This window comes from Halichoerus grypus, chromosome 3 (genome assembly GCF_964656455.1).
Source record: "Halichoerus grypus chromosome 3, mHalGry1.hap1.1, whole genome shotgun sequence".
Classification (NCBI taxonomy): Eukaryota; Metazoa; Chordata; class Mammalia; order Carnivora; family Phocidae; genus Halichoerus; species Halichoerus grypus.
This window is the reverse complement of record NC_135714.1, coordinates 173,171,034-173,194,476: the sequence shown is the minus strand read 5'-3', so window position 1 is coordinate 173,194,476 and position 23,443 is coordinate 173,171,034. Positions and strand designations below refer to the sequence as shown.

The 23,443-nt window shown below is 37.1% G+C and overlaps 1 protein-coding gene across 1 annotated transcript in view; it reads left to right on the top strand.

The window, feature by feature from the left end:
• ADAM9 (ADAM metallopeptidase domain 9) overlaps positions 1-23,443 on the top strand; it is a 155,921-nt gene that overhangs the window by 37,985 nt on the left and 94,493 nt on the right. Inside the window, exons 5-11 of the mRNA XM_036118917.2 lie at positions 1,017-1,093; positions 2,121-2,316; positions 4,125-4,190; positions 6,033-6,104; positions 7,240-7,409; positions 12,758-12,839; positions 13,318-13,451. Coding sequence (XP_035974810.1) covers positions 1,017-1,093; positions 2,121-2,316; positions 4,125-4,190; positions 6,033-6,104; positions 7,240-7,409; positions 12,758-12,839; positions 13,318-13,451 — 797 coding nt within the window. The remainder of the gene's footprint in view (positions 1-1,016; positions 1,094-2,120; positions 2,317-4,124; positions 4,191-6,032; positions 6,105-7,239; positions 7,410-12,757; positions 12,840-13,317; positions 13,452-23,443) is intronic.

Here is a 23,443-nt window from a genome sequence, read left to right as displayed (position 1 = left end):
TATTGCATATATATTTTGAGTGACAGCCTTTCTCTACACCCAGGTTAAAGAGGAATTCACCCATATTTTCTTTTAGTTTTTGTATGGTTTTTATTTTTTATGTTTAGATTGTTGATTCATTTAGATTTTATTCTGATGTATGGTGTGAGGTATGGATCTAATTTTATCCTTTTCCAAATGTCTAACCAGTGGACTGAGCACCATTTATTACAAAAATCCTTGTCCCAGTTCCATATGTACTTTGGTCTATTTCAAGTCCCCAAATTCTGTTCCACTGGTGGTTCTCTCAATTCACCACTGGTACCATACTATTTTAATTATTAAGGCCTTGTGATATGTCTTAATGTCTGGTAGGGCTAGGCTCCCCAACAGCCCCCTCCCCATGACCTTGGCTTTTTTTTAGTGCTTTGAAATGGTTTTAAAAGGAAAAAAATCTCATTGTGTAGTAAAAAAAATCTGATATTAGTGATAATATGCTTGTATTTCCAATGGCCAATTTGTTGTTCAAAATTAAGGATAAAGCCTCTTTTATTTTTTAAGATGGCTAAATGTAAAACTAATAATAAGAAAATTAATATAAATATATGAAGAAAAGAAAATCATGGGATCAAAATTACTTTTTGCCACATACTCATTTTTCTTCCCTCTTGGCAGCATTAGCTTGTCACAGGATCCCCTGCTGTGTTAGATGTCAGTTGGTTGCTGTTGCTTCTTGGATGACTGTGATCTAAGATTTTAAACATGACATAATGCTGTCTTGTTCTGCTTCTAGGCTTAAAGGTTATTGGGGTAGAGCTGTTTGTACTTAGTATCCTCTGGAGTTCTGCCTAAACAGTTGTGTACTTGTAGGGTCATAATAGATAGTCCAAAGAATGCCATTGATATTGTAAGATGCCAGTGATATAAACAAAATTATTAGTTTACTGACCTCAAATAATTTTGTTAGCTCTGTAATTTCTGTGATGAATTATAGCCATGTAACAGTATTTGAAGATAATACAGTTTTTATTGTTTAGAATCATTGTCATTATCGGGGCTATGTGGAGGGAGTTTATAATTCATCGATTGCTCTTAGCGACTGTTTTGGACTCAGGTAAGGAATTTTCTGTGTCACCTTTTTTTTTCTTTCTTCTATTTCTTACCCTTTTACCTATCTCTGTTTCTAAATCAAGTCATTTTGGGGGACTTAACAAAATTAGATTTTACTTTGGTATTGCTGAAGATCTTTAGAGCTATGTATCGGGTATCATTCTGGACATGTTTATTTAAGAAAATATTACAGTTGATGAGTTTCAATATCTAAAGAGAAAATTTTGTTGATTTGAGACTGCTAAGTAATTTTTGCTATTTTAAAAAGCATACTTTTAATTTCTGTAGCACTCTATAAAATTTTCACCTATCTTCTTTCATCTAAGTCTCATAATACCTGTGAAAAGGGGCTCACTCTCTCCATATTTAGGTGATGAGCAAACTGAGGTTCAGAGAAATTGTACCACATATCAAGTAAAGTGATAATAATATTAAAATTATATTTATTGAAGGCCTGGCAATATGATGCTATGTGCTGGCTCGTTGGTTACGTGACTGATTGAACTAATAAATATTATTTTAATTCTCAAACCAGCTGTATAAGATGGCTATAATTATCTCCATTTAAGTAATAACACGGAGCAGTTACTGTGTGTCAGGCCATCTACTGAGTACTTCACATTTATATAATAATTTAGTTTTCAGAACAACCCCATGTAGAATAAAGTAAGGTAGAGGTTAAGTCATTGCTGAGAGTCCCACAGCTAGGAGGAAACATTTGGGATTCCAATGCTGGTTCTCTGGCTCTAGACTCCATACTTTTAGCCACTATTCTGAATTAACTTCCATTATACATACAGCAGTCACTTGGAGAGGTTAACTGACTTTTAGGGAGTGATATTAGTGAGTAACAGTCTTGAGTTTTAAATTTACGTCTGCATGACCCTAAAACCTAGTATTTTTCTCTATACCATACTACCCTTTCTTATACATGTTAAGAACTAGGATTTGAATTCAGGTTTTCTGATTCCTTTTCCTGTGTATTATTTTCTTCATTCTTAAAAATTGTGTATGTGTAATGCGATACTTAGAGGATTGCTGCATATAGAGAATGTGAGTTACGGGATTGAACCCCTGCAAAACAGCTCTCGTTTTGAGCACATCTTTTATCGAATGGATGATGTCCACAAAGAGCCTCTGAAATGTGGGGTTTCCAACAAGGATATAGAGAAAGAAACCATAAACTATGAAGAGGAAGAGCCTCCTAGCATCACTCAGCTACTTCGAGTAAGGAAATATATTTCTTCATGGCTCGGACTAAAGTGTTAAAAAATCATGTATTTATGTATTAAACCAATACTTATTATTGTTATGTTTTTTCCAACTATGTGCCAGACATTTTGATAGGTACTAGGGGATAAAAAGATGCAGTTCCTGCCACCAAGTGCAGTCAAGCTTCTGTATGTTTTAGAATCAGGGCTTAAATCTTAAAAACTTATATTTCTTTTTATTACTGTTACATAATAGTCCATTATATTGTCTTTCAGAGAGCAGTACAATTTTTTTATTTAGATACCTTTTTTAAAAAATTTTTTTTTTTTTTTTAAAGATTTTATTTATTTATTTGACAGAGAGATAGAGAGCACAAGTAGGCAGAGTGGCAGGCAGAGGGAGAGGGAGAAGCAGGCTCTCCGCTGAGCAGGGAGCCGGATGCGGGGTTCGATCCCAGGACCCCAGGATCATGACCTGAGCCGAAGGCAGCCGCTTAACTGACAGAGCCACCCAGGCGCCCTAAAAAAATTTTTTATTGTTATGTTAATCCCTATACATTACATCATTAGTTTTAGATGTAGTGTTCCATGATTCATTGTTTGTGCATAACACCCAGTGCTCCATGCAGAACGTGCCCTCTTTAATACCCATCACCAGGCTAACCCATCCTCCCACCCCCCTCCCCTCTAGAACCCTCAGTTTGTTTTTCAGAGTCCATCAACTCTCATGGTTTGTCTTATTTAGATACCTTTTACACAAACAAGAATAGTGATTTTTGAGCCCTAGATCAGGGAAAGAGAGAACAATTGAGAGTTAAGACATTAATTATTTCAGATGTCTTCCAGGAACACTTGTATCCCTATTTTGAGTCTTCATTAGGATTCCCTGCTTACTCATGACATGGGGCTCTTAGATTGAAATGTTTCTAGGAACAGGTCAACTTTAGTTGTGGGCACTGTGCCTTTCTATAAGATACTGCTGTGTTGGAAGAAGCATGTGCCTCTTCTAGTATGTTTTCATACGAGTTTATGGCATTATTTTCATTACCTCTCGCTGTGCACTCTTTTGACTGTTGGACTGTTCTTTTTTTTTAATTTTTTAAAATTTTATTTATTTATTTGACAGACAGAGCGAGAGAGGGAACACAAGTAGGGGGAGTGGGAGAGGGAGAAGCAGGCTTCCCGCCAAGCAGGGAGCCCTATGCGGGGCTTGATCCCAGGACCCTGGGATCATGCCCTGAGCTGAACGCAGACGCTTAACGACTGAGCCACCCAGGCACCCCTATTGGACTGTTCTTTTTTAACTTTAATCATTGGAAAACTTTTAAATTTTTGTCAAATTCTGTACTTTACATGAATTTCTGAAAATCACTGAACTAGTCATTTTTTGAAGCAGCAACCTTGTCCTCACTCCTGCTCTGGGTTATTATATTCTTGCAATATTATAATTATTACCTTTGTTTTTCCACTTTTAATGTAGTAGTGGGGTTTCCCATTAGAGTGTGTGTGAGTATGTGTAGTTTTGATATTAGAAAATCAGTAATTCTGCCTTGGAAATTTGAATACCTCATATTATCATTAACTAGAATTTTTCTTAGACTAGTACAGAGAGCAGATAGCACTTTTTTAGAAAAAAAATGTTTTTGGCTTTATTGATCTGTGTGAAGTAAAATAATTTTATCATGTTCTTAGCAGACCTGAAATAAGAGATTAGAGATGAGGGTAAGGCCGCTACCTATGAAACACATGTAGTTTTTGTTTTTTTTTTAAACACGTAGTCTTATAACTTTTTTTTTTCCTTTATGATGTTTGTTTTTTTGACAGAGAAGAAGAGCTGTCCTGCCACAGACCCGATATGTGGAGCTGTTCATTGTCGTAGACAAGGAAAGGGTAGGATTGGTGACAGTTTTTCTTCTTTTTCATGAAAAGCAGATGAGAAGTGAGCATCCCATGAAGGAAACATAAAATATAATATATTTGTCTTGATTTTTCTTAAATGTAATTTTAAAACTAAAATGGCTTTTTTCTTTTAAACATGCTTGATGTTCATAATCCCACCAGAAGCTGAACATAGCAAATGAGAATACCTCTAACTATTTTTTACTGGTGACTTTTCCCCCCCCTGTTCTTTTGGGTGATTTGCTTATGCAGACTTTCTTCATTGCCCTTCAGTTAGGGTCACCTTTTCAGATGACTTTAAAGGACTGTGATGAAAAATCAGCTAATCAAATACTGCTTTGTTGCCTAATGAAATTGCTTTGCTTTTTAGAATTTCAGCTAACTTACATATACTTCACTATAAGAGGCAGAAAATTCTGGGTCGTGGCATGCTTTAGAAGGGAATAGAGGAGAATAGTTGATTTTAGCATTTACTATTAATTTCTGTGTCCAGGATAACACCAGGGATTTTCCTTATTCATATTTAAGAATTGTGCTTAACTTAGCTAAGAAAAGTAATGGGTCTATTTCAGCATTTACAGGGTTATCAGTTTTAGATACAGCTGTTATATAATTTAACATATAGATTATTTGAAATATTTTGTCTGACTTTTACTTCAGCTTTGTTGTTTGTGTGAAAAGAGTTGTTTGTAGAAACTTAGCAATATTGGCAGTTCCTTTCTTATAAGCAGCAGAGACCGTTTAGAGGATTTTTATGGTTTAAAAAAAAATCCCTTATTGTGTATAGGTTGGAAATAAACAAGCTGTATTTATTAACAGATAGAAACGTATTCAGATTTGTTCATTATAGGTTCATTACCCTCAAGTGGTAGAAGGAAAAAGCACAGGGAGTATGACCAAGCATGAACTTTACCCTGATAATGGATAAAAAGTTTCTGGAGAATGTTTGGACAAGTCAAAAATAGAGATTTGAAGTGTTTTTATTGATTACTCTCTCCAGATAGATTCATTATGTACTGGTGGAAAATGGTTCAAAATAAGAATGATTCCATTTTATCAAACCTTATCAGATATATTAAATTTTTTTGTTTAGGAGTATCATCATAAAATGTGTGACTGATAAAAGGTCTGATTTATTCTGATATTAATGCTCTTATCTTAGAGCAAAACCATACATTCTTTTTAAAATTTTCTTTTCATTAGTTATTTAGTTGGTTGTATTAAAATAATGTTAAAATGGACATTTGGATTTAGCCAGGTCTTGAAGAAAATCATCAGTCATATCAGCTGTTTGTTTTAATATAGTTAAACTTTTAAATATCTGTTTTGTCTACATATAGTGTCTGTTGGTGAACATTGGTTGATCTCTCATTAATTTAGTCCAGAGCTTAGAAATTGTTTATTGGTAATGTCTTTAGCCTAAGGGATGAAAGGGTCAGGAAATCTGTTAGATTGTTTTTATTCCTTTATCTGTGCATTTTGATTGTTTTAAACACTACCTTTATAAACTGTTTGAAGACATTTTTGCATTAAAATGAATAAAAAGAACATTAAAGAGAATTAATTTTAAAATTATGCTAATTTGGAGCAAATAAAGACTTCAGTATGTTTTCCTTATTAACCATTTCACACTTGAACCTGTTTTTCTTATTCCTATTTATCACTGAAATGTATCCTTTAGATTTGTTAATTTGAAAGGCAGGTGAGTGTCTAAATGCCTCCATTTTTAGTTCAGAGGAAATATTTGGGATTCTTATCTTCATTATAACAGATTTTAGAAATTTTTTTCATAAATGACTTTGGTGAAAATGATTTTCCTTTCTTGCTTTTCAGTATGACATGATGGGAAGAAATCAGACTGCAGTGAGAGAGGAGATGATCCGTTTAGCAAACTACTTGGATAGTGTGAGTTGTATTTTCTATTAACTGGGATTATTCTAGCCTGTCTTTTCATAGTCTCAGAACAGAATTTAAAAACTGTCTCATTTGAGTTCTGATTATCCTAGGGACTCAGTCTTTCAGGGGTCTGTTTTCTAGTTTGTTTTGTAACATTTTTTATGTTTGAAAGGAATATATAACTGTAGAAAGACTGAGACAAGTAAGAGATTTCATATCAGCATCTATTTTATCCTCAGTGTAGAAAGGGTAAGGAACTTTGGCATTTATGAAAAGATATTTGAATTTTTACTCAATCTTACTTTGATGAAGGCTGCCTCCTACTCTGAAACCATGATATGACAGTGTGTGTGTGTGTGTGTGTGTGAGGGCGAGAGGGAGAGCAAGAGGGAGGGAGGGAGAGAGAGAGAAATTTGGTTTGAGACTTTGTAGTTCATTCATCCAGTGGGAGATATTGAAGAATTAGATGCATGTTCTTATAAGATAATTTCATCTATAAGGTATTTCCCTGTTGTGAATATTAAGCATAATAATAATGATGAGGACAGTAGTGTTCTCTTGAGCATTTATAATATGCTAGAAACTGAGCCAAGTGCTTTACATTTATTGTCATTTATTACTCACAGTATCTCTATGAAATAAAAATGAGTTCCATAGTGTACTATCTGAAACCTTTGGGGTATGTGTAATTAGAATTTTAGGTAAAAGTTTAGAAAGGTAATATGGTTCACCATGTATTGCATAACAGGATCTTCTGGTAGCTCTTTGTAATCAAACTCACTGATATTCCTATAGTGAAATGTATGAGTATTTACATTAAGTGAGATACATATGGACCATAAATAGATTTACATTAGTTTAGGGCAATTTGGAAGGCAAATTTACCAAAAACTTAAAATTTTCAGTTTGTCAGATTTTGGAATGGAAGATAAAAACGATTTTGAACTTTTATTACTTTTATTTTGTGGATGAGGACACTGAGACTCTTCAGAGGTTAGAGTCTCATTATATTGAACGAAATGTATTTTTTGGAGGGGAGGAGTCCTGTTTTTATTTCAAGTAGTTGTGTTACTTCATCATAAGTTAAAAGATACTCTTGTATTCTTTAATATATTTTATAGACTTTTATTTGTTTTCTTCCTAGATGTATATTATGTTGAATATTCGAATTGTGCTAGTTGGACTAGAGATTTGGACAAATGGAAACCTGATCAACATAATTGGAGGTGCTGGTGATGTGTTGGGGAACTTTGTACAGTGGCGGGAAAAGTTTCTCATAACACGTCGGAGACATGACAGTGCACAGCTAGTTTTGTAAGTGATTTTAAGAAAAGTGCTATTAATGAAATGGTCAGAATAGTAACTTTCGCTTATTTTCTTTTATTAGAATCATGTTTTCTTAAGGTTTTTGAGCATTCGTCTGAATAACAGAGCTTTGTATGATACCCCACAAGTCACAGTATGATAATGAGACTTCCCTTCTGTGTTGGATTCCCTGTCACCTTTATTCCATGTCCTTCCTCTTTCTTGGGTTTTACTCGCTCACCTTGGTATGGCATGTTTTCTAGTTTCTTCTTGTGAAAGAATATATGGAAAGAAAAAATTTTGACCCTTGCATGTCAGAAAATATGCTTCACCGTCTCAGAATAGAATTTAAAAATTACATCTGTGTGACCTCTGATTACCCTAGGGCCTAAGTGACTCAGTTTTTCAGAGGTGTACTTTACAGTTTGTTTTGTAACTTTTTTGATTATTTGGCTGTGTGTAAAATTCGAGGCATGAAGTCTTTTTCCTTCAGAATTTTGAAGGCATGGCTCTTTCTTTTGACTTCCAGTATTACTGTTGAGAAGCCTTAAGCCTTTCTGATTCCTGATCCTTTGTGGGTTTGTTTGTTTGTTTTCCTCCTTCTCTGGAAACTTCTAGGATCTTCTCTTGGTCCCCAGGCTTCTGAATTGTCCTGATGATATGCTTCAGTGTAGGTCTTTTATCACTCATTGTGTTGTGTTCTTAGTGGGTAACTTCAATCTTGAGACTGATGTCTTGCAGTTTTAGGAATTTTTTTCTAATTATTTTGTAGATGACTTGATCCTCTGTATTTTTGTTCGCCATTCCTTCTGGGGTTCCTTTTATTTGGTTGGCTGTTGAGTTTTCTTCTGCTTATCCTCTAATTTTGTTATCTTTCATCTCCTTTCTTTTTGTCTTTTTGTTCTACTTTCTGGAATATTATTTCCTTAAATTTTTCTTCTAAGCTTTCTATTGAGTTTTCTATTTCTGCAATCTTATTTTTAATGTTCTGTAGATCTTTTTGTCCCCTTTAATTTATATAATCAAGTTCTGATTTCATGGATATAGTAATTTTTTTATTCTCTTTGGGATCTTGCTGATAGATGTTTTTAAAATTTTCTTCTTTTACATAGCATTTCCACGGTACCATAATAAAACCTAAACTTATATAAATCACTTAATACAAATACAGTTCAAAACTTAAAGCAAAATCCTCATTTAAAACTATTTGAAACATTTCATCCTTCTTAAAAGTTTTCTGGCTTGAGGGATTGCAGTTTTGAAGGCCTTAGCCTGCTGCAGCCTCCTTTGCTTGGCAAAGCAATAAAGCTATTGCTCCTCTTTATCCCCCCCAAACACCCTACCACTGCCCCCCCCAAAGTCTTCTAACTTGATAGGCTGGCTTTTTGCAGAAAAATGTTCTAATTTATATATTTTTGCCTCACTCAGTGTTGATGGTACCTAAAACTCATAATTTTTTTTTTTTTTAAGATTTTATTTATTTATTTGACAGAGAGAGACAGCGAGAGAGGGAACACAAGTAGGGGGAGTGGGAGAGGGAGAAGCAGGCTTCCCGCCAAGCAGGGAGCCCAATGCGGGGCTCGATCCCACCCGGGATCATGACCTGAGCCGAAGGCAGACGCTTAACGACGGAGCCACCCATGTGCCCCTAAAACTCTTAATGTTTTTCTGAGGAAAAATTTCCCTTGTGTTGAGGTTAATGTAGAGCATGAAATCATCCATAATACCTGGCTTGCTAAAATGTAACACGGAGGCCGCTGGAGGCAGGGAAGGTTTCGGAGAAGGGCCTCGGCCTTTGGACTGCTGGGGCCTGCATGACCACTCTGCCATGACCACTCTGCTGTAGGAATGCCTCTCGGAGTTCCCCGAAGCTTTTTAGCCCAAATAGCCACCCTGGGATCTAAGAGATGTATGCATTGTCCCTTAGGCTATGTTTAGCAGAACTCGTAGAACAGGCAGATTAGCATATCGTATCTTTCCCGTAAACAGATCCTCCTAGTTCCAGCAAGACACCTTGTCACACATCACATGCTTGAGAAAGAGTGATAAAGATTTATGATTCTCCTGAAGGACCAATAAAGGCGGGAGCAAAGAAGAGCAAAGGGTCTTGTCTCTGAGCGTTGACCCCCTTGCTTTCTCCTCTTTCACAGCGAAGTTTGGAGTCATCTTTCATCCGTCCACACAGGGAATGCTGGCCATTCCCCTCACCCTTGATTTTCTTTTGTTTTCTTTTGTTATGTGAGTTAATTAATTAATTAATTTTTTAAAAGATTTTATTTATTTGACAGAGAGAGACACAGTGACAGAGGGAACACAAGCAGGGGGAGTGGGAGAGGGAGAAGCAGGCTTCCCGCGGAGCAGGGAGCCCGACTCTGGGCTTGATCCCAGGACCCTGGGACCATGACCTGAGCCGAAGGCAGACGCTTAACGACTGAGCCACCCAGGCGCCCCTTATGTGAGTTAATTTAAAGCAAGGCAGTGAAAATGCCAAAGTGGATTTTTAGAGCCCTTTTTATGAATTTTTAGTTAAATTACACCTGCAAGTATCCTCCTGCCAGTGGGCATGCCTTCTAGTTCACAAAGGGCCAGAAGGGACAGGCATCTAGCACATTTCTCATGCCTTGCCCAACCAAACCTACCAAACTGTCTTTGTCTTTTCTGTCTGTATCCACTTGTCATGTAGAGGCATTTCCCAAATGTCTGTCTAATGATCCCTGGTTGTATTTTTGGTTAAGAATGGGGTACTAAAGAGCCTTTTGGAAGCATTGAGTACATGAGTAGGGCCTGGGGACTATGGCATTAAGTAGAGGGTGATCTGGCTAAAGTGTTTCCTTGGCAATTCCCTTATGTCAGTATCTCTGGCCCTCTTCTCCTTGCTGGTCAGATGCCCCAGAGAAAGATTTATTCATTCATTTATAATATATTTATTAGGTGTATACCCTAGGCACTGGGGATAGCAATGAATAAAGAAGACAGAAATTCTCTATTTTTAAAATGTTTTAAATTTTTAAGCAGGTTTATTGAGGTGTGATGGATGAAGATTAAACTGCATATATTTATTTATTTATTTATAAAGATTTTATTTATTTATTTGACAGCGAGAGAGACAGCGAGAGAGGGAACACAAGCAAGGAGAGTGTGAGAGGGAGAAGCCGGCTTCCCACTGAGCAGGGAGCCCGATGATGCGGGGCTCGATCCCAGGACCCTGGGATCATGACCTGAGCTGAAGGCTGAGCCACCCAGGCGCCCCTAAGCTGCACATATTTAAAGTGTACATTTGGAAGAGTTTTGACATATGTATATAGCCATGAAACTATCATCATGATCAAGATAACAAACATACCCATTCCCTCCAGGCTCCTTTGTAATCCAATCTCCTCTCCCCTCCAAAAAAAAAAAATTCCTTCCCCAACCAACCACTAATCTTTTTTTCTGTTAATGTGGGTTAATTTCCATTTTCTAGAATTTTCTGTAAGGGAACTCATATAGTTGTACTGTGTTTGTCCAGATGAAAATTCTTGCCTTCATGGAGTCCATATTCTGGTAGAGGAGATTAGCCATAAATGAGATAAATGAATGTGTATAATACATTAAATACTAATAAATGGTAAGGAGGATAAATAGAGCAGGGAGGGTAGAAGTAAAAGTATAGGAAGAGTGTAACTATACTTATGGTGGTGAGCATTTCATACTGTATATAATTATCCGATTATGTCTGAAATTAATATATCAATGATTTCAGTTAAAAAAATGGGAAAATGAAGACGTATTGGTCTGCAATGAATTGGAAATTAAAGAAAAAATTACTGGCCCTTCCCTCTAGATAGTTTGAAAAGCACTGCCTGAGATGATGCATAAGGCTGAATTCTCCATCTCCTTGCCTTTGGTTCAGCCACTTAAGGCCAAGGGCGGGCATCTGCCTTTCTCATCTGAAGGAGTTGCCTGCCTTGGCTTGCTAGTGGAGACTGGTACAGAAAGAACCATCATGAGCTTGGGCATGTCACATGGCCTCTGTCATCTATAAATTTGTGATAATGGAACTAGATATACAACACAGTGTCTTGGGTTCTAATTTTCTATCATCATGTGAAGGAATAAGTACCTCATTTTCCTGTAGGTGCATGTTTCTCAGGAAGGTTAAGGTTACAACCAGTGAAGCTCATATTCTGACTCAGAGTCCAGGAAGTGTTTGAAGAAACTTAGTAGCCACAGTTTTTGTTACACTGGAGGCTCAGCTTCTGGTGACATGAAGACATTTCTTTTCTTGCATTTCTCCCTAATTAGAATGTGGTTACCTGGCTACAGGGGAGAAAGGGCCAGGATGGTATAGCCATTGAGGGTGGTAAATGTGGAATCAGATAGCATTATGTCAAACCACAGCTTGGTGACCTAACAGCTGAAGATACAACTTCCCAGGGTCTCAGTTTCTTACTCTGTTCAGTGGGCCCAATAATTTTTATCTAGTAGGATAAAAAAATTCAGGATCAAATGAGATTATTTTTGTAAGGCACTTGTGAAGGCTTATAGAACATTTTAAGTACATTGTGTTGTTATTATTATGCTTTTCTATTCAATAAATAGTGGAGCACCTGCCAAGAAAGAAAAGTATTGGAGGAGTCAGGTTGGCATGGTGAGGGAAGGCCTCGAAGAGAAGACTTGTGAGTAAAGACTTGAAGGAGGTGAGGGAATCAGTTAGGAGTATTTACTGGGCAAAAGAGTTCCAGGTGGAGAAAATAGGTTTTGAGATACAAGTGTGTCAGGGATGATTGGGAACCATATGGAGGCCATTGTGGTTCTTATGTCCCCGTGCTCCCTGCTTTGCAGCCTCCTATGTGTGTTATGTTCATTGAGTGTTGTCTCTCCTCATTAGAATTTTTGAATAAGTAAATATAATGCATTTTAGGAAGATTTTTCATCTAGAGGGTAGGAAAAAAAAACTTGGCTTAGTATCTAAAACATCTTCATTTGTCTGAAAAATGAATTTGTGTTCGGGGCGCCTGGGTGGCTCAGTCATTAAGCGTCTGCCTTCGGCTCAGGTCATGATCCCAGGGTCCTGGGATCGAGCCCCGCATCAGGCTCCCTGCTCGGCAGAAAGCCTGCTTCTCTGGCAAATAAATAAATAAAATCTTTAAAAAAAAAAAAGAATTTGTGTTATTAATCTTGTTCTCTGAGAATAAAAAAGAAATAAGACTTAATTGTATTCTGATTTTAAGATGTCAATTATCTTTGCCATTTTTCTCCCAGTTTTTGTAGGTTTTACCAGCCCAGTTTAAGCTTATCCAAAGAAATAAGAGCAGTGTGTTCCTTTCACCCCCCCCAAGTACATTTTCTAACTTTGACCTTGTATTTTCATTTAGGAAGAAAGGTTTTGGTGGGACTGCAGGAATGGCATTTGTGGGAACAGTATGTTCAAGGAGCCACGCAGGCGGGATTAACGTGGTACGTTTTTGTTCTTGATATTTAACTTTGGACGTTTGTGTCAGGACAGTGTCAAGCATTTGACCACGTACTTCCTCCCCTAGTCCTTAAAACAATATTTTGGGTAGAAGTGGTAGATGTGTTTTTTCTTTAGAGACTGGATTAAGTTTTCTAATATTATGTGTTTATTAGCTCCTCACTTTTTATGGACAAGGAAGTTGAAACCCCATTTAAGAAAATTAAATTAGAACCATGAATCTGTTTTCCCATAAATCATTGCAAATAACTTATTAGTGCTAAAGTAATTGGTCTGTTGCTTAAAGGATCTATCTCCATGTCATATCAGTTTCCTAGTGAAATGTGTGAAGACTGATGTTGGATGCTTGATTTGTCATGAAGACTGTAACCACTGTAGTGATTAATTTCCTTTTGTGGAAAAAATAATAAACATATCCTTTTTGTTCAGAAACCTAATTAATACTTACCTGTGTTTGGGCAGTTTGGGCAAATCACAGTGGAGACGTTTGCATCCATTGTTGCTCATGAGTTGGGTCATAACCTTGGAATGAATCATGATGATGGCAGAGATTGTTTTTGTGGAGCGAAGAGCTGCATCATGAATTCAGGAGCATCGTGAGTAACTGAATTCTTTCTTCTTGTTCTTGTTCTTTTTTTTTTTTTTTAAGATTTTATTTATTTATTTGACAGAGAGACACAGTGAGAGAGGGAACACAAGCAGGGGGAGTGGGAGAGGGAGAAGCAGGCTTCCCACTGAGCAGGGAGCCTGATGCGGGGCTCGATCCCAGGACCCTGGGATCATGACCTGAGCCGAAGGCAGACGCTTAATGAATGAGCCACCCAGGCGCCCCTCTTCTTGTTCTTCTTTTTATTTTATTTTATTTTATTTTATTTATTTATTTGAGAGAGAGAGAGAGTGGGAGAGAGCATGAGAGGGGAGAGGGTCAGAGGGAGAAGCAGACTCCCCACTGAGCAGGGAGCCCGATGCGGGACTCGATCCTGGGACTCCAGGATCATGACCTGAGCTGAAGGCAGTTGCTTAACCAACTGAGCCACCCAGGCGCCCCCCTTCTTGTTCTTCTTAATGTGATATCCTAGATCAGTGTTTCTTAAACTCTGTGATGTTCTCATGTCTGTGTTGAAAAATTATTCCTGGCGTCTCTGAAATGAATTACATGATACACCAATGAGAAGTTGGTTTTTTAATTAAATAAATGATTCCAGAGAGCTTTAAGAAAGAAATATTTGTGTAGGCACAGGTTTGGAGCTACACTCTTGTGCAAATTGACACATCAAAAGAGTATAAGAACACGGAAGAATTTACATCTGAATTAGGAATTAGGAAAGGGTTTCTATTAGATATAGTGGAGGTTGGATTAGATTGAAAGACTATATGAAGCGTTTACTCATAAATCCCTTTGTGAGAAAGTGCTTCATTGTCACTGTAAATAGAAGAAATCTTGACATAGTCCTACTAATATCTCTACTTTTATAGATAGAGGTGAGAGGCACGACAAAGAGGAGGAGGAAGAGTTAACATTTATTGAATGTTATTTATGTATTAGGCACTCTTCTAAGCACTTAAAATGCATTAATCTTTAATGCTCAGCAACCTAATGAGATGTGGGTATCTCTAGTTAAGGATAAAGAAAGTGAGGTTACACATCAAAGTAAGTGGTGAGGCTGGGATTTGAAGTCAAGAAGTCTGGGTCCTGAGCCTGTGATCTTAGAACCCCTTCCTTTGCCAGGGTTCAAAAGGAATTACAATAGAGGGTATACAGGTGAACACCACCACTGAGTCGTTGGGCTTCTTTTTAGTGAGGATTTGTCGTAAGGGAACAAGGTTCCTTCCTAATTTAGTAGGCAGTAACGCTAAGTAGAGAGCTAGACATACACAATGTATATGTGAGTAGAAGCTGAGCTAGAGAAAGAATTAGATGTGGAAGATGTTCATCTTTTCCAAACACAGATGAAGATTTCATACGGGGAATATCCACAGCCCCAAGTGTTCATTTCCTTTCCTACGTCCCTCAAGTTCCCGGAGCAAGGAAAGAATAACAAAAACTGCTGTTAGCCAGCTCTTTATCTTCAGATCTGAAAGTACAATTCTAATTAAATCGTGGTGTAAAGGAGAGCACTTGAGCGGAATTTGCTGCAGGATTTACCTGTTTCTGAGCAATTACTAGGCTGAAAAATAGATATGGAAGAATTAGAACAGTGTTCATTAAAAAAAAAAAACTATACTTAATGAAAATGTAATTATATTCACAAGAAAAGTCTTATGTTTGTAAAAGAGTTCCTGTAGGAGGGGGAAGTAAATTTAGCATTTGGTTTGGCTGGGAGTGAAGTTGAGGAACACATGAATTGAGGGAACAAGAAATGAATAATCAACCATGAGATAAGACAGGAGACTAAGATGAAAACAGTGGCATGCAGAGTTAGGAAAGAATGTCCTTAAACAGTGCTATGGTGGAATTTAAACTGGTGTAAGAGGCAGTGAAGAATGGACCCATACTTTATTCATTCATGTATCAAGTATTTATTTATTCATTCATTTTTTAATTTTATTTTAAGTTTTTTTATTTGAGAGAGAGAGAGCTTGCACATGTGCAAGTGGGGGGCAGGGGCAGAGGGAGATGGAGAGAGAAACTTAAGCAGACTGCACTGAGCACAGAGCCTGACTCAGGGCTCCATCTCAAGACCCTGAGATCACGACCTGAGCTGAAACCAAGAGTAAGACGCTTAGCCGACTGTGCCACCCGGGTGCCCCTTATCAAGTATTTATTGAGTGCTGACTTGGTGCTAGACTTTGTTTTAGGCACTTGCAATATCTCAGTGAATTAGATAAAGACTTGCCCTTAATGGAGTTTACATTTTAATGGGGGAAGACAGACTAGTAATGTAATAAATATATCAATAATATGGAATATTAGAAGGTGGTAAGTGCTATGGAAAATAAAATAGAGCAGGATTGGAAGATTGGGAGGGCCAGAGTGGTGGTGGTGGTGGTGATGGTAGAGGTTAGTTACAATTTTAGATTCGTATTGTCAGGGTAAGCTCCTTTGAGGTGATGTTAGACTAAATACTTGAAGGAGATGAGTAGAAAGCTGTGGGGATATCTGCAGGAAGAGCCAAGTATGAAGGAAGAAGTATGGTTAGGATGGACTTTTTTTCAAGATGGAAGAAATTATAGCAGGTTTGTATGCTAATAGGACTAATTTAGTAGAGGGGTAAAACTGGTGATCTAGGACAAAGAGAGAAACATTGCTGTAGTTGACCTTGAGTGGGTGAGAGGGCATGGGATCTGGGGCACAAGTGGAGGGGTTTGTTCTAATGGAGCTCAGGGTATCTATAGTAATAGGAATAAATGGATGTAGCTGCTGGAAATGGATAGATGTAGTGGTGGGAGTCTGTGGTTCAGTTTTTATTTTTTTTATTTTTTATTGTTATGTTAATCACCATACATTACATCATTAGTTTTAGATGTAGTGTTCCATGATTCATTGTGCATAACACCCAGTGCTCCATGCAGAACGTGCCCTCTTTAATACCCATCACCAGGCTAACCCATCCTCCCACCCTCCTCCCTTCTAGAACCCTCAGTTTGTTTTCCAGAGTCCATCGTCTCTCATGGTTCGTCTCCCCCTCCGATTTCCCCCCCTTCATTCTTCCCCTCCTGCTATCTTCTTCTTCTTTTTTTTTTTTTCTTAACATATATTGCATTATTTGTTTCAGAGGTACAGATCTGTGATTCAACAGTCTTGCACAATTCACAGAGCTCACCATAGCACATACCCTCCCCAGTGTCTATCACCAAGCCACTCCATCCCTCCCACCCCAACCCCCACTCCAGCAACCATCAGTTTGTTTCCTGAGATTAAGAATTTGTGGTTCAGTTTTGTTAGTGAAATAGGAAGTAGGTTCATCAGCTGAAAGATGAAGACTTTGAGGGGGCAGTGGTTGGGGATTTCAGGAGATAAGAGAAGGTATGAAATAGTTGTGTGGCAGAATGGGAGGATAAATGGAGTAGAGTATGTTTCCTGGGCCATTTTAAAGGGTCACTTGAGATTCATAGTCATGAATTTTAAGTGAGATTAGTTTGTGGTTGTGGGTTTTTGTGCAGCCACATTCAACTGCATAGGTACATAAGAGAGTTGATGTTAACCAGGTTGTAGTTAGGCCAAATACAATGAAGTAAGAGAGGTGCAAGGAAGTCAGATCTGTTTGCATAGGAGTAATTATCATGATGGACCATGACATTTTAGCTGGATAAGGCTTAGGAAAGGGAGGACATCAAGGGGATAAGGGAAGTGGAAAGGGAAAACAGCAGATGTCCTGGTGGGATTAAAGTTATACTGGAGTATAAAGGTGTACCTGGGGAGAGTAAGATGGGTAAAGTTGAGATTATAAATTATAGTAATGGTAAAATGTCCATTAAAAGCATGGCAATGAGTGGTTGAACGGTGGAGGATTAGATCTTTGGAGGAGAAGAGTTCAAGCCATGGAGAGCCCAAGGGATTAATAGGGTTATCTACCTGTATATTGAAATCAGCAAAAATTAAGGCAAGAATAGTGTTAGCGTGACAATGTTGGTGAGAAGGACCTGAGAGGGAGTAACTCAGGGGTTGGTATGTTAGTAATAAAGGGTAGTGGGTAGTTTAATTTTATGAGATTCAGAGCTGGGAGATTTTAGGAAGGAGTGAGAAAGAATGGCCTAGAGGCAGCAATATGGAGAAAGAACACTGACTCTATCTCTAGTTGTATGAGGGTTCTGGGAAAAAGCTGCTGGCCCTTGAGAAGGTTCTAGTGGAAGCTGTGAAATCCGGGAATAGCTGAATTTCAAGTAGAGCTTGACAGTGAGACTTTCAGAGAAGAGTTTGAGGTTATGGGAGTTTTTGCAGATGATGGGCTGTGAATTCCAGGATGCACAGTGAGGGAACAGGAGGGAGATAAGGGCCTACACAGAGAGCTACAGCTTCCTATGGTGATAAATGTAAACAGGATTAAAGGACATAAGGAGATTTGTCCTGGGAGACTCAAGGCAGGGAGTGGTGCTGCAGCTGCATGTGTTAGGAAATGGAGAGGGGGTGAAGTGTTTGGATTTCCTCTTGAACAGTGGATCCAGGAGGTCTAAATTTATCTCACTCCTAGCATGGGAACTCATTTTGGCCCTGGTTGGGTAACTCCTCCTTAATGCCTGTTCAAAAAAGATCTGCAAGTCAATCTTGATAAGCTTTCCCGGATTGCAAGGGGAAAGGACAGAGATTAAAAGTTAGAAAGATGGAATAGATGTTGAGAACACAGTGGAAAGAATGGTTTTTGGGCCATTGGATTTAGTGGAGGGGCAACTAGAACAAATGGAACTTGAAAGAAAATATATAATATTAAAAAAAGTAAAAACAACTGAGCGGGGGAGGTATAAAATCACAGAAAATTGGAGAAATAGATGTCTAACTGCATTTTAAATTGTCATAATAATGACTTCAAGGTAGAATTGAAAACAGGATGCACATTTCTAATTCACAAGGACGATTTTTTTTTTTTTTAAGTAGGCTCCACACCCAACGTGGGGCTTGAACTCATTACCCTGAGATTAAGTGTCACATGCTCTACTGACTAAGCCAGGCAGGCTCCCTAAGCCAAAAAATTTTTGGAGAAAGTATGCAACATAGCAAAAAAAAGCCCAAAAGAACATTTAAGGTGTTACAAAATACAAAGTATAAGATATAATAATTTAAGGCCAAATAAAACAGTTTTGACAAATATATGGAATGCTTCTCAGAGTAGGTCTCAAAAAACTATTGTAATTAAATGTTTTATCTAGGAAACATACCTGAGACAGACTCAAAATAAGGCAAAAATGATCACTTTTCATTTGTGAGATGTACAATCATTAATGAACATTTATCATAATTGTTGATATTATGTTATTAAAATATGTAATGTAAAAAGCGTGTCAAGGGAAAATGAGCACATATCTTAGAGGAAATTTTAAAACATCTTTCTTAATCATTAACATATTATATAAACAAAGCACATAGGATTATAGAGGTTTAAATAAATATTAGTATGGTTGATTTAATAGATAAAAATGTAACTCTATGTACAAACAGAACATAGATCTTCATTTCAGGTGTTCAGGAATCTCCACAAAAATTGACCATATATTTTGCCAAAGACTTCCATAATTTAGAAAAGAAGCAGAAACAGAACAGGTCTCATTCTTTGGCCACAATGTGATAAAACTAGATATTAATAATAAAAACCCTAAATGAGTTGGTAATTTAAAAACACTCTCCTAAGTAAATCTTATATCAGAGACCTAAAGGCTAAAGTAATTATAAATAATTTGAATAAAATGGTATTATGAATATTACATTTAAAACTTACTGCATATTAAAACTGCAACATGAATACAAGATGATCTCAAATATAAGGTGATCTACCATTTTCCCCATGAGAACAGGGAAGAAGTTTTGGGGACTGGCTTAAGTATGTAACCTGGTAGGGATGTAGAAGATGTAAAGAGAGAGAACTGATATGGGATTGTGGAGAGAAATAACTATGGCTATGGGAGAGACTGACCATTTAGGAGTTGGAGTAGAGGGAAACTGCCAACATCAGGTGACTTGTTAGAGTGGGACCCAGAGGAATAATCAGTCTTATTCTCCAACCAACTTCTTATCTTTGCCAGTGTCTCCTATTGGCCATGTTTCATTGGATGCAGTCTGTATAGGTCAGCCTCCTACGCAGAGAACGTGGTGGAGAAGGATGGGGATAAGATTGGAGGGGAAACCATAAAATATTGGTCATACATGACACTATCTGTACTATTAGTTTATTCTGGCTTGGATTTTCTAGCTAGTGCAATGAATAAGAAAAAGATTTAGGAATAAATATTGGAAAAGAGGGGGTCATAATGATGTTAATATGATTGTCTAGTTTTGAAAAGCAAGAGAATCAATTCAATAGTATTAGAAATACAGTTATAAGATTTCCAATACACCAGTTATAACTATTTTGAAAAAATGTGAGGAAAAAAACTGTATTTGCCAAAAATTCTGAATAGCTTGGGATCAACTTAATAGGAAATATGTAGCACTTGTTTAAAGAACACACAGTTTACTGAAAGTCGGAATACCTAATTTGAGTAAAGGCAGTGTTCTTTTATGGAGAGACTAAATATTGGAAATGTATCTGTCTTTATCAAATTAACTCATAAACTTAAAATAATTCCAATCAAGTTCCAGATATGTATATATTGCTTTCATTTTAGAATTTGACAAAAATAAATTTAAAGTCAATTTGGAAGAGTAATTTTGCAATAGTAGTGAAGAAAATATTGAAAAAGAAGACCCTTAAAGAAGGCTTTTGGTATAAACTATTATGTTTGGAAATTGTATAATATTAAATGCATAATAAACATATCAACAGTCTCATAGTAGAAACCTCAGAAATAGTAAAAGTGACTTTTTTTTTTAAGATGGGGTTATTCAGTAAATGAGGCTGAGATAATTTTTTAAGAATTTGGAAAAAAATTACCATACATCATACATTAAAATAAATTCCAAATATATAATGAAATAGAAGAAAACATGACTTAATAGATATAATCTTGGATAGAGAAAGGTTTTTCTAAACATAAACCTTTCCACTGCCCCCCCCCCCCCCCCCAGCGAACTGTAAAGGACAAAACAGTCTACAGATTTGAAGAGTTGTGTATATAAAAAAGCAATTCAAACAGTGAAAGGGCAAATAGCAAAGAATACTATTTGAAACATCTGAGACAGGTTTTTTTGTTTTTGTTTTTAAATAAAAATATCATAAATTTACAGATGAGCAAAGGATATGATCAGGTGGCTCATAATAGAAGAACTAAATATAAAAGATCAGTAAATTTGTGAAACTTTTCTCCACATCACTAAACAAAGAAATGTAAATCAAAACAATGAAATAGCATGTTTTTAACCAATGAAACCAGGGTTTGTAAGTTACCAGGCCACTCTCCTATACTTCTGGTATGAAGAGAATTGGTACAGGTTTTCTGTGGAACAGATTGGTTATTTGTGTCTAAAACCTTACAAGATACATTTTTAAGCCAGCAATTTTATTTTTGGAAATTTGTTCTAGGGGAATAATCAGAGGGTGAGCAAACAGTATGTATATGCATTGTTCAGCAATAAAAATGGCCACAACTTACACATGTCCAAAAAAATAGATTGTTTAAACTGACCACGAAATACCTATTTAGTGTAACACTGTATAGTATTAGAACTCATGTTTTTAAACAGTGGACTTCAAACTTTTTTTTAAGTTGGGGAAACCTCCTCCTTTGTTTTTCCCCTACTGTATTCTCACCTAGAAAACCAGTGTATAAAATATATGAGGGGAGGGTGCCTGGGTGGCTCAGATGGTTAAGCGTCTGCCTTCGGCTCAGGTCATGATCCCAGCGTCCTGGGATCGAGTCCCGCATCGGGCTCCCTGCTCCTTGGGAGCCTGCTTCTCCCTCTGCCTCTCTCTCTCTCTCTGTCTCTCATGAATAAATAAATAAAATCTTTAAAAAAAAAAAAAATATATGAGGGGAGTTTTTGTGGTTGAAGTGGGAGGAGGAGAAACACCCTCTCCTCTCTAACTGCTCTGTGGCCTTTTCTATCCTTAGGCTGCATTATGATTTTCATGGGCCTTTCGCTTTTGTGAGCCCCCTTTTCCATTAAAAACATATGAAAAATTATATTTTATGACTGTATTGGTATAAAGACAGATATAACCCAGGCTGGATTCATTATTAAATATTCATTATTGTGATTTCCCTCTTTTTCTTCTGATTTTAAAGTAAATTTGTGGGCCATTGGAATTATCATGGGTCTTCGCCATTGTGCCATTCTGTATCTAATGTATTATTGTAAATCACTGTGGTTAATAATATGTTGGTTAAGATATATGTTTATTCAAATGAAAAAAAGAATATGTGAGATATCATGGCGTGAATTACTCCTGTTTTAAAGATATGAACATGTGAAGAAAGATTGGAAGGATGTATGCCAAAATGTTTAACTGGCTCTGATTTTTGGTGGTAGTTTTTAAGGTCACTTTTATATTTTTCTTCTGGCTTTTCTTTATCTTTTGATCATTTTGCTCTGAGCAGGTATTTATTTTGAGTTAGGAAATAAGGCAATATTATTTAATAGAGGTATTCTAGAAAAAGTGTAGGTACCAGTCTATTACAGATATTAATAGCATTGAACATGTAGGAGATTGCTATTTATCAGTGTTCCCCTGGACTTTACTCTTGAGAACTGATAATATATGATTGAAATATTTTATGTTGTTAATTTTATTGTGGAGTTACTTATTTTTAAAAACTTTTCACTGAATGATCATATTTCAAATAGAACTGAGTGGATTGCATTTTCCCATTATTTCTGGTGCTATATTAGTTCACACTTTTGTTTAGCATTCTAATAGAGATTTTTTTAAAAAAAGATTTTATTTATTTGAGAGAGAGCGAGAGAGAACATGAGCTTTAGGAGGGGCAGTGGGAGAGAAAGGGAGAAGCAGACTCCCTGCTGAGCAGAGAGCCCGACGTGGGGCTCGATCCCAGCACCCTGGGGTTAGGACCTGAGCTGAAGGCAGATAGATGCTTAGCTGACTGAACCACCCAGGTGCCCCTCTAATAGAGATATTAGGATATATAGAATATTTGTCAGTTGTTGCCCTTGCCTTTTGGGGAGGTTGCATGATTGTGTAGTGAGTCATTATGTGAGTTTATACACATTTTATTGAGCTTGTATTAGTAATTTTGTTACTGTAGTAAGTTAAAATTACCCAGGACAAAAAGAAAAAAAGTCCTGTTTGTATTTTACTTATCTTCTATGACAGAGATATAGCTGGTAGATAAGTGTTGGATAAATATAAATATTCCACTGCTTACAGATGTTCACCTCTTGAGCTGTTTTCACTATTGACCTTTTGTATATGAAGCAGAAATGTATTATGCTTGCAGCGTTGAAATGGGGCATGGCTTAAGCATGGTCTTACGGCAAAACAAAACGTTAAAGAGACAGATTGAGACTGGTTGAGACGGTGCAAGGAATGAAATTTTGGGACATCATTGCTTACAGGGATTAGTGTAGAAGCACTTTAGGAATATTAGGATAGGGGTGCCCGGGTGGCTCAGTTGGTTATGCATCTTGACTCTTGATTTCAGCTCAGGTCTTGATCTCAGGGTTGTGAGTTCAAGCCCTCTGTTGGGCTCCACACTGGGCGTGGCGCCTACTTAAAAAAGGAAGGTTAATATTAGGATAAAATTGAGTCTGTAGCAGAGATGTCTTGAGGCAACATTTGTAATGGAAAAGGACTTCTAATGAAGGAACATTGCTTTCTAGATCTAGGAATACAAAATCTTAGAGACTAAAAGGTTTTCCACCTCCCCCAAAAGACTATAAGTGAGATGTTCACTACTGAATGAAGGGCAGCCTGCTTCTTCTGAGGAATAAGTAAACTATCCCAGATGACGTTGCATTCACTTCCACTTTGAACAGAGAAGTACTCTGGGCAGAGGGCAGAATTGACAGAATGGAGATGGTGTTGGATTAACTCTTTAGATC